This window comes from Cryptomeria japonica, unplaced genomic scaffold (assembly GCF_030272615.1).
Source record: "Cryptomeria japonica unplaced genomic scaffold, Sugi_1.0 HiC_scaffold_837, whole genome shotgun sequence".
Lineage (NCBI taxonomy): Eukaryota > Viridiplantae > Streptophyta > Pinopsida > Cupressales > Cupressaceae > Cryptomeria > Cryptomeria japonica.
The window spans coordinates 10,167-22,988 of NW_026729576.1; the positions used below are offsets into that span (position 1 = coordinate 10,167).

The 12,822-nt window shown below is 32.3% G+C and overlaps 1 protein-coding gene across 1 annotated transcript; it reads right to left on the bottom strand.

Moving 5' to 3' along the window:
* Positions 1–1,128: 1,128 nt before the first annotated feature.
* On the bottom strand, positions 1,129–2,557 carry LOC131036938 (cytosolic sulfotransferase 5-like). The gene has a single exon (XM_059216168.1). It carries the CDS (start codon positions 2,382–2,384, stop codon positions 1,560–1,562), a length of 825 nt encoding a protein of 274 aa, XP_059072151.1. The 5' UTR covers positions 2,385–2,557; the 3' UTR covers positions 1,129–1,559.
* Positions 2,558–12,822: the final 10,265 nt, after the last annotated feature.

The following is a 12,822-nucleotide window of genomic DNA, read 5'->3' on the forward strand; positions in this document are numbered from 1 at the left end:
TCTTTATTAATCAAGGTCCACTATTCATATTTGAGGCCCTCCAATATATTTTCCTTTATACATGAGTTAATGGGATCTTAGCATTTCGCTAGCTTTTCTCTAAAAAATCCCATGCATATATGCACCCGTCACCCTACCAGATAAATCATGTCTTTGATGTCCCCGAATTAACACGACAGATCCATGTAACGTGTCAGACGCTCTACTCCAAACCTGCGTTTCCTACTCGCCGACGCGTATGGGAATTGACCCTGCTTAACGTGGTATTTCTATCTTATTAGACGGTGATAATACAATTAAAAACATGGAAACAGGCAAATCCTCTGTGGATCTTCCAGATCCCGAACTTCTAACCCACTTCTAAATTATCGGTCCCTTCCATCCTCTTCGAGAAGGCCGAACGATTTAAACTTTTACTTTCAAAAATCGCATCCTACGGTACACCCATTCCACAACTCTTTTTTAAAGGACTTCCATGTAAAGTGCGTCCTAAAACGAAGCAAAACATATTTGTTTTCTTTCCTTCGAGTTAAACGATCTTGACCGGGCCTTTTTTAAGCTTTTCATGGAGGAAGAATAGAAGAAAACGTCAGCGGCTCGAGTCCCTGGAGTACAGCACCAAAGCGGGTAATTGCGAGGATTCAAACTGCCGAAACGTGGATATTTTCTCTGAAATAATCTCTCAAATGGATACTCACGAGGTGGATTGCCCGCAGGATAGCAATCATGAAGAGTTGGTTTGGGATATGATGAAACATTTCGAAGAAGAAATCGTTTCGAGCTCAAGAAACAAGTGAGGATAAATGTGGGTCTAATCAAATATGTGAGACAATGTGCTAGATTTATAATAGGTTGGGGCCTTTTTCCATCTACTTCAATGAAAAACAATACTCACTAATTCAGTTTTAGCATCGAAGATTCGCCAATACATATCTAGTTTCAATCATCACATTATCACTTGGACAGGATCATTGCAAACCACAACATCAACTACTAGAATACATATCTTAGTGATAGACTAGGTATATTGCACATCATTACATCCGTAAAAGCATAAGTCGGATCTCTTCAGCTTACGAAATAAAGACACAAGAATATCTATTCTACGAAAATCACCTAAAACCACAATCATCATATTATTTTATTCATTGGGCAATCCAAATATAACATTATTTGAACTCAACATACCCGTTAAGTAGTATTTGAGTACAGGGGAAAACTATTGGAACTCAACGTAAGCTGTAAATACAATTTGAAACTGGAAGCTCCTGTTCTCAGAACCACAGCTTACCAGTTCCAATATATAACACGCTATTTTAAAAATCCAAAATTCAGAAACCACTTGCCACGGTGCCAGATATGAGTGCCCGTTAATTTATAATAAACCAACAGAACTACTAAAAACTGCTGCTAACTGATAGCAGATGATAAAACTTATTAACCTGCCGGACTATTATTCAACCACCATATAAAACCCCAAATAGAGAACAAGTTCCCAACTGTTTCAGCTCTTCCGTCTGGTTGAATTCGTCATCTAATTCAGCATCGCCATCTTCTAACTAATATTTAAATTGCGGGAAGTCCCCAACAACAGAAAGTTTCAGTTCAATCATTTTATCCATCTCTGCGTTCATGTCTGCTGTCAGCGCATTCTTCCAACTCCCAACTTTTCCTTCTCTGAAGAAGCTATCATTTCTCAGACTAAGCCCACGCAGATTAAGCTCTCCCGTTTTATTTGCCTCGATTTGAGACAGAGATTCGAAACTGCACTTGTTAGAAATGTTGCTTAAATCGTCCTGCTTAACCCACCAACACCCCATAAAATCACTCAATACTTTAATACAAACCACGGGATCGGCAATAAGGTCTTCGTAAGTAGGGCACAAAATATTAGGCTTGCTTCTCTCACGCCAATAAGAGGCTACATGATCAGAAAAGGGGCCGCTGTGGTATACTCCCTCGCAAAAGCTCTTTAGGGCTTCCTCCTTTGACGCATAAGCATTCTTGTTGTTTAATTTATTGATGATCATTTCCCACATTGAAACAAAAGTGTCCTTGGGATTGCGGGGCAGATAAATGATTTTACAGCCTGAGGATTTAATAGAGTCGGGCAATGCTTGATATGGAACATGTGTGTGAAATACACGGGGAAACAGAGATACAGACTCTGGGTTTAAATTGGAGAAGGGGCCATACAGCTGTATTTCTAAGTTGGGAACAAGTTCATGAGGGCTTACTTGATTGAGAGGATAAGCAGGGTCGTTGAGGTCGTATTGTTTACTGCTGAGAATGGCGTAAACAAGTGCTTTAATCCAGGTTGTGCCTGTCTTGAGAGACGAAGCCAATATTATGTCGTCTGGGTGGCCTTCAAACTCTGTCCTCATTGCTTCAATTCCTTGCAAGAAACTTTCGTATCACCAAAATCCATGATATTTAACTAGCGATCCATTCGCAAGGGATAATACATCTGAAGAAGGCTTTGAATTATCAGCCATATTATAAGCAGAGTACACTACAAAGAGATATTTTATATTCCCAGAAATATGGATCCAAAGTGGCAAAGGCACAGGTCAACAGAAACAAGATTCAAATACCATTTTTTTAAAGGTCTATTCTCAAAGTTACAACAGTGAGCTTTCATGTTTTGGAATATTCGATTATCGCCATTGCAGCAAACAACCTACGTGTCTTGACCATGCATCCACAACCTACGTGTCTAGGTGCTTGGTTTATGCTTCCACGTTTTGGTAAAAGCAATCCACATTTCCTCTCTACGTTGAGACGTTTTGCATACATTTCAAGCAAGTGGACGGAAATGACAAGAAAATTAGGTACACAATATTTTTTTATTGGAAGCTGAAAAAACTTGGGTCTGGAGATTAAAAATCCAGTAGCTCTGTAATGTCAATATTTTTAAGATTTATTCTTTGTTTTATTCTGAATAGATTGAAGCAGTGGAAAAATTGTTTTTGGTTCATCACTTTTTAAAAAAAAAATTTCTTTTAGAAAGTTATGTAATATTTTTCTTCTAAATTCTGTCTTTTTTTTAATTTTCTATTGACATGTTGTAAAAGTGTAGAATCTTCAAATAAACTGCCTGTCATAGTTTCAGCTTCATTAAAATATTAGAGACAATCCAGGCAAACATTTGAAGGAATATGCAAACAATAATAAAATTAAAAAATATACATAGTACACATTACATAGAATATATCAAACTTAAACTAATTCTATTGATTTCATTGCATTGATGTTCATTATCCTTCAATATTTATTTTTCCTCATCTCTACTTGTGTTTGTATGTGTGCATGGCTATGCATCCACACCTAAGATGTTGGTTGGGATGGATGCGACCGAGTAGGCTTTGCTACTAGTGAATTTACATCTCAGTCTTGTCATGCTCCTAATGTCCTTGCTTACACCTATAAAAAAACATAAACCATTGTTTTGTTTTTTAATTTTGAGGTTTTGTAATGTTTTAAGGGTTGTAACGTAAAAATGCAAATGGTGGAATGTTTTTTATGTTGGTGTTTCCTTGAAAGATGAGGAATGCACAATATGTGTTTATTACGGACAAGGATGCATTTGGAAATGACAATTTTAAAAGAAATCATTTGCCTTATCTATACTTTCACATTTTCAATACATGCATACCAAGGTAGTTGTGTCAAATAATGAATGATGTGTGCAGTATGGTATAATATTTTGACAATCTACTGGTCATATCATTAGGCCAAAGATAGGTAGATGGAAATGCTATTTCAGACATTGTTTCACTTTACATGTAATGTAGCTCTTTTGGAGATTTATTTTTGGTAGCTAGCTAAATCACTCCAGAATTGACCTATTGACTACATTGTCCAATGTTAACAACAATGCTCAAAACAACATGGTAATAAGTAGTGTAAAGTAAACTTTGCAATTTAACCTAGAGGTGTGCTGAAATTTTTTCATAGAAACCACAAATTTTTTTGGCAGAAGTATAATTATAATAGAAGTTCCCGACCTAAGGAAAAGTGCTATGTTTTACTCATAGAGCATGTACAATTCTTGTTGGAGATGGCTTTACAATCCTTGTGCTATTGTAAGCATCTAGGCAGTAGTTCAATGTTTGCAGCCAATATTAGTGGTACTGCAAGTACCACAAGCCAAGAGAATGTTCTTGGAATTATTATAATATGTTCTCCCAAATAAGTAATCTCATTCAACTCTAAAAATTTGCAGATGTGCAAACTTACTAGGAGACTCAGAGTAAGACCAAACAGACTACTAGCAAACATATGGGAGACAACAAACTTGAAAGTCCACCAAGCTCTTAATAGAATAGAGCCACAAATATTAAGTATGGTTGTGAAACAATGAACATGTTCCCATTGATTTCAATTGACTATACGTAAAGGTATGATACATCTTAGCTACTAGTCTCTCAAGAAAAATAAAAATAAGCATTAATAAAAATAACAAATGATGGCAGGAAGGAAAGGGTACAAGAGACTCAGTTGTCTTGAAATTTTTTACTTAAGGAAAACACCAAAGACAATTATAGGTATGCCATCTATACACTGAGTAACTATATACATTAAGGTTGTTCTTTCGTTGGAGTCTTATGGTTGTTACCCTATAAGGAACATTTACTTTAGAGTGGATTCAAAATACACAAACCCTAAAACCAAAATGCATAAATACATTAAAATGATTGAGAAGAACATTTTAATACTTCTGCATGTTTCTCATTTCAATTGCGAGTAGACAAAGTGGAGATTAAAATTATCATTCATATTTATCATTTTAATGTTGTGGAGATTTGACTAAAATTACAAAAATGCCATGACATATGCCTACCCATGGGCTCTTTCAAGAGTAAATGTACATGAAAATGGCTAATAAGGAGAAATGATAAATATGAATTACCTAAATAATATTCAATCTATTAACATAATGGAAAATAGAGGACTCGTCAAAGCATAAATGAGTATCAGCAATCTTCTCAAATAGCGTCCAATCATTATAAATATACTTTCAACAAAGTACCCAAATTTAAATTAGAAAATAAAATAAAAAATAACACTAATCAGAAAACAATTTTGATACAAAATAATTGTTCTTGTATATAAAATACTCACAATCTTTGGAGATGGAAGCTTGACTGCAAGAGACTTTCAGGGTATATCTTAGAGGTCCTCTTACATCGATGTGAGATAAAAAAGAAGCACCACAATTAACAAATATTGAGTTGAGGGCATATTTATTTGCAGATTGCACTATTATTGTTAGTGCTTATTGTGGGTCTGTAGACTACGAAAGGGGTAACAATTGTGTTGGTGGCTAGAGTGGCACCTTGTAAACCCATTCCTGAGGTAGTTACTTATGGAGATTGTGCAGGCTATAATTGTGGTGGTTGTTACACATAAACAATAGTCATTTCCATTGTACAGGTTATGCATATGTAGAGGAAAAAATAGGCATGGCCATTGCCCTTGCCATGGTGTTGTTCATCTTGTTGACATTGTTATAACTTTGTGAACCATATATGTAAAATGTGGAATCAGAGTCAAGGCACAAGAAATATATTAACACTACGAGCACCTTACATGAGTCAGGCATGTATGCAAACTATGGTTGTAAAGACTAGGCACATGAAATGTATCGCAAGATCCCACATTTCCTAGGAGATATAAGTATAAAGTTTGTTTTTAACCATTTTTCATTAAAAAAAATTAGAAAACCCTTGGCAAAAATCCCAAGGAAAAATCATGAAAAAGAAAAAAAGAAAAGAAAAGAAAATCAGTTTAATGAAAAAATGATGATAGACCATATGATAAAATTGTTGGCACTGTTTCCAAAGAATACATTAATTGTCAAATAGTCACATGAAAACATTAGTCTCTACTTAAAGGCAAGGACTAATAATATAGGTTGCGGTTGCATAATGCAAGGAAATAAATGTTTTTGAGTTTTCATTAGTGCAAAACAAATGCATGTTAACTTCCAACATTCATATAGAAATATATGGGATTATTCAAATTGGTTCACTAACAATATATTGGTTCAAAATTCTTAAGTTTGACAGGAAGATTAACATTTTATCTATCAAGTTTGATGGGAACAATCAACTTCTTTTTTTAAGTGTTAAGTTTAAAGGGAAATAATAGGTTACTTCTTGATTAAGTGTAATTTTAAAGTGGATTTTTTTAATGTAAGATTTGATTAAGAATTTTGACAATTTTTATTTATAGTTTTCATTTGAATATATTTTCAATTAAATAAATCATTTTTTGGTTTTTTTTCTTTTAACATAAGAAGTGAAAATAAAAACAATAATAAAAATAAAAAATACAAATAATTGTATTAATTATAATTTCATTTAAAATGATCAAGTTATTTTAAAAACTAATTATTAATGTTAAGATTCCAAGCCCTAGCTTTACCTCAATATGAGGCATTTTACGATTTTGGTTACTTTATGTTTAGTTACCATTGACTTATATTAGTAAAATTTGTAATTTGTTTTGAATAGTTTAGAAATAAATTTTATGATAATATAATAAGATAACAATATATTTTTAAAGATTTGTTATGTATAAAGAATTTACACATCGCCCCTTATTAAACAGGCTTACATGCTTAAACCATAGAAAATTATTTGAAATTTGGTAAAATAAATCTTATCTTTGACTAGTCAATGAAAAATTAATTTTAATGATCCCTTTACAAACATTTTTCATATCTCAAGCATGATATGTGTCATCTAAAAGAGTTCTTAATTGCTAACCAAAATAATATTTAAAAAAATTACATTAGCACTAATAATAAAGTAGTGTGAAGGCCCTCATTTTAAGCCTTTACTTTGATTTTCTTTTCATGTTAGTTGAATTTGTACTTAAAGACTATTCAATAGCAATATGGGTGTGATACTAAAAAATATTCTCCAAAATTTTTTAAATGTCATTGAGACATCCCGAACAAGCATGTCATGTCTCAGATTTGGTATTTTATGTTTAAAATTATTATAGACAAGAAAATTATATTATTTATGTCTTAGAAATTCATTTTCCTATTGTAATTATGAATTAATTATTAGAAAGTTTTTAGATCATTGGTTAAGGTATAAGGAAATATATTATCATCTCTAGATTATTATAAGATTATTTCTTAAAAAAATTGATTGTTGTGATTAATAATTTTGAACGGTTCATTATACTTTCCCATGTGGAATGTGATGAAGACACTTTTTAGTAAAATGTTATTGATTTGTAGACACAATACAGCTTTATTCTCTAATTTAATACTTGTTAAAAAAAACCATTCTTATGGAGTTATTGTTAATATTTGTTTCAGGTCCAATAATAAGTAGTTTAGACTTTAAATTTAGTAGAAAACTATCTAATTAAAGATTTATTTAGGTGTTGATAATGTTTAGATGAACATGTATAGTAGTTTTTTTGGTTTTTTGTTTTAATAACATCATTCCATTTATCTAAGGTGTTGATTTGGGCATGCATAATAGACTACCATTTATTAAGATTTTTTGTACTAATGATAATCTTATTTCTCACTCTTGGCCTACATGTTAGGTGAATTAACTGAGAGGTATCATCAGCCTAGTATTCTTTTCATGTGAGTTAGTATTGCATATAATAGTTCTAAGGACTCATTGAGAGGAAAATGCATATTTTTTCATTGTTATCTTTATTTATGGTCTTGAGTTATGGATCTTGTTCTTAGGACTTAATTGGAGATGTATAGGAAATGGTTGTAGATTTTTAAATATTCCCTTTATTGAGGGAATGTCTTGTTGGTTTGATATACCTTTAATATGAAAGCTTTACATCAATTGTTGTCATGGTTCATTTGATTTGAATGTTACATGTTGATATACTTCTAGTATGGGAATGGTGAAGAAGATCTTACATTACACATATTGGTGCATGTTAGTATGGAACAGGGATATGGTTTGATTTGTAGATTCTCTCTTTTATTTTATTCTTCTTCCTAAATGTGTGTATTCACATGGTTGAGAGTGAATAACTTGGGAGAGCTATGGATACATGTGATGAGAGAGGTATTTCAACATATTGGTTTGTAGGATTTTCCTTTCATTGTATGTTTCCTTGACACTATGTAATAGAGGAGTTAGTGACATCCTCCATGTGAACTAAGACTTGATATTATTTCATTTACTTTTTATATTTGATAATACTCATGTAGTGTGAAGTTTTGGATATGCATTTGATTATACTCCAAGATATCTTGGTTTGTTGATTACTAATTTGATGATGAGTTTGCATATATTTTATTATATTTGGATCTATGGGTTATGCATTTGTGTGGGATGGTCACCTATTTAGTTGTAATGAAATAATTTGTATGTGGATTATAGATTATTTAGTGTTGATGTAGGCTTTGTCACTTGACCTTGTTTTGTAGTCATTTGTACATTGTTATGTTTCTTTGAGATAGGAGGTTGGATGTAAAAAGACTTAATTGTAGATATAATATTTATATTGCTATGCCATATCTTTTTATCTATTTTGGTATATCTTTCTTTGAGTTTTGGTTAGCTTGGATGAATTACAAATTTGGTGGTTTCTCTTCCAGGTGGTATGATCAAGGTAGTTACTTTATCCCTTTGTTATCATATACATTTGATGCTTATTTTCATGAATAGATTGGTAGAACTTTTAGTGATACTTGATATGGTTTGCCTTGGCAAGTTCCTTATTTCTTTCATATGTGGCATGTTAGAGGATGTGAAGCATTTATTGCTTGTTGGTTGTTATCATAGTTTCTTTTGTAGGTTTCTTATTGGAACATGAGAGAGTGGCAAAGATTCAAATGGTACATTGATATCTAAGGGATTATTTTCCCTTGTTTGTGATTCTTATGACCTTGTGTTTATAATGTATGATGTCAAATGGGAGAATGTTATGATTAAGGTGTTATCTACCTTGTAAATTCTATGGGTTCCAACATCCTTGGAAAATCTCCTATCACACTTATATGTATTGGTAAAATAATTTTTAATATTTAATTTTCACTATTATTTGTAATACATTCATAAGGGGTGACGGGCTCCACTAGAAATAGTAAAGAAGGTTGTGAACACAAGTATTTGATATTATTTTGCTCACTTATGAATGTCTAGAATAAGATAATTAATGATTTAGGAAGTTGACAAATGAGAAACCTTAGGGATTCTCCAAGTGGGTTTTTGTAAGAGGCAACATGTGTCTCATAGTATTCCATCATTTATTGCAATAAATATTATGTTTATATTGCATGAATGGGTACCCAAGTTGGAGGGAAAGTATTGGAGCTAAAACTAATGTCTTTTAGAGCTTTGTTGTGGTATACCAAGGGTTTTAGTTATGAAAAATTGGGAGGTTTCCCTAGACGTCTTTATTGTTATTTTTCGAGCTCTTATCATTCTATAAATTCATCCTTTTGCATGTAAAATTATGTGAAACAACTGAATGTAGAATTTCTATATAGGAATAAGAATAGGTGGGAGGCGTAGGGAGGTTTCTCACATGTACACGTGTTCTAATATGTTCAAGGCAAAGAGGAGATTAGAAGTGATTTTATTGTATGCACATTTATTATTGATAATGCATGCTTGTCCTCTCTTCTTGGTGGGATTTTTCCCCACAAGGGTTTCTTCATGTAAATCCCATCTTATGTTATTGATTTATTCCTTATTTCTTCTTTCTTATTCTATTGTTAATCACTATTTATGACTATTATAAGTTCACATAAGATAGGTTTATTTAGCATAATATATAGACTATATTTTAGCATCATTGAGAAGGATCTAATCACGTTTTGCCATATTAAGACAATATGATTTTCATATTTACGTATATGTTTCATAATTTCATGTTGTATCTATTTATGCCTTGTATCTCATTCTTTCACTAGTTTACTGGATAGAGATTGATCTTCACAATTTTTGGCATTAAACAAGTATTCATTTGCCAACAATATGTTAAAAATGTAATTTATAATAACAATTATATGATCATTTAACAACATAATTAAATAAAAGTACATAAACATTAAAATTTAATAATGAGTGCAAAATTTTAAAAATGTGAAAGAAAAAGATATATCATGTTTACCAAAATGAAATGGGAAAATGGATCGCTAGGCTTATCAATGCAATCTAAAGATCTTAGTAACCCATTATATTGGGTAAAAAATAAGCCTAGCAACTATCATTATGGAAGAGCAAGGGCTATGAATTTGGGTTCATCTTCCTTTTATCTTATGAAATATTGAAATAGTGAAGTGTATGTGAACTAGGTTATTTTGGCGTATATTATATCATATAACTGTTTGATATGCACGATTAATGCAGCTATAACAATTGCTCCGGTTATCACAACCGCATCAACTCCTTTGTATAAATTCTCCCGACATCATTTAATGATCTATCAAAAACATTTCTCTTTGCCCTCCTCCATTTGGCATCGGAGCGGCCATGTTCCAAGGCCTGGTTTGATGGAGAATCATTCATCGTTTCAAATGTTTGTTCACTGCATAATATGTGGAAAAGAGAAGGTGTTAAAATCAGGAACAAAGACAAATATTTTGTGTACTGGGAGTTGTCTTGGCTTCTAAATCATTGACTTTTGTCTTCTATGCACTATGCGTATTTACCCACGTTCCTTTCTAAATGACCCACATTTCGGTGTGCATATGAATTCGACATATTTGTTTGTTAGTTTGTACCAGGCACAAACCCGAAGATCATAAAGACCTTTCCAAGCTTGATGAGAAGTTGTTGTTGAAAACTCTCTCCATTTGTACAACAATTCCACTAAAATAGAATCTTGTGGTTTGCGAGAATGCTATATAGGAGCGTAGTCAATGTCTTTTGAAGAGGACAAACGAATATGAAAGTATGGAGAATCGGTTCCATGATGCACACAAAGGAGTATCTATTGCATAAATCTGAGTGATTGAGGTGCAGTCACAGCAAAGAATTTCTATGCAGACAAGTTTTATTATAGAGCAACACCCTGTAGGGAGGATCAGAGTTTATTGTCTTATAAAGGTCATAAAAGATAAGCATTATTTTTTTGTGTTGTGAAACTGGAACAATAGAATGGAAGGGTGGACAAATCTATTCCAGCGAATGTCTCAAGTTATGTAGAAGGAACCGAAAGCAGAAGAGGGATTAGGATTTTCAATATACTATTATCATTTTACCAAAGGTACATGTTGTTACATTGTTGGATCTTTTATTTATTTCGATCCTCTGCGAGAATGCTATGAAATGTCTCAGCAAGTAAGGTTGGTTAATGACATGAGAAGATTCATTCTTTCCTTCCATTGTAGTATTGAGGAGATACTCTTTTTTTGATGATAATTGCATTATAAGTTTGTTAGCAGAACAAGATGGGAAAGATGCATATTGTGTCATGTAAGGTTAGGAAAAAGTATGAATCTGCCACTATTAAGATGGTGTCTAAATCTCGGGATTAAAATTGTGATCACCTATGTGTCTGAGAAGGTTCAATATTTTTTTGGGCTTGATAATGTCTTTATATTTCCACAAGGTGTGACTAAGACAAGGTAATTTTCCTAAGTCAACTTTTAGGTACTTGTTAAAGACATATGCATTTTTCTCACTTGATGTGTGGATGAAAGCTTGCCAGACAAACTCTCCCTTCCAGAAGTATAACAATTTGTTAGCTATTTAGTAATTTGGAGGTAAGTTGCTTTGTGAGAGAATATTCATTTTGAATTAGTTTCATTGTTAGCTATTTAGTAATTTGGAGGTAAGTTGCTTTGTGAGAGAATATTCATTTTGAATTAGTTTCATGAGTTTTCTATGATGTTAGGAATTTGATATAACTTTCCTCCTATGTGTCAATCAAGTAATCTAGCTTCTTACTATCAATGCTTGAGAAAGTATTGTTTACAATATTATAAAAATTGTTGAGTATCTTGTAGATGGGTTTATATATGTTGCTAATAGATATTCAAATAATTATGTCTAGATTTTTGGAGCCATCTTTGTTACAAACGATGAGGTCTTGAAAGACTCACATACTTGTATTATCAAAGAGATTTATGTGATATTGAAGAGATAAAGTGTATCAAGGTCTCTTTAGAGGCTAGTGACATTGGAGGATGGAAGAATTTTCATTATCTCAAGTTAGCTTCTTTCTCTAAGATGTGTTTTTCATGAGAAGTATTTTTGGAGATTTTTTCTTGCTTTCTTTTAGATGTTTTTTAATTTTTTTTATGTTGACAAATTTGAAGAATAAATGTATTGTGAAGGTTATATTTTGGAGAGATGTTTCAGATTTTGTGTTGAGATCAATATGAATTGTCATCCTATGAGCTTTAGAGTATATGATCGAGAATTATACCCTTTTGTGGTCACCAGACAATGATAATGATATATCATATCTCTTAGGGAATTTTATTGAATAATTCAAGACTATGATTCGAGAATTCAAGATTGAGATCTTAAGAAAAGAACTCAAAGGTACACCACTATAAGGGTCAAGAGATAGCTTGATGGAGCCCCACTTGCTTCAAGATTTTGTTTTTAAGAAGATCCTCTCAATAATGTGCACTCATATTATGTATTTAACATGTTTTGATGGGTATGCCTTAAGGGTGGGTCCTTAGGGAAAGGTGAATTTCATATTTTTAGGATCATGTAATAAGGGGCAATGTTGGCATCTATTATATTATATTATATTATATTATATTATATAAATATCTGATATAAATTATTAATGATGTTATAACAATTGCTCTATTTATCACAACCACATAAACTCCTTTCTATAAATTGATCTCAC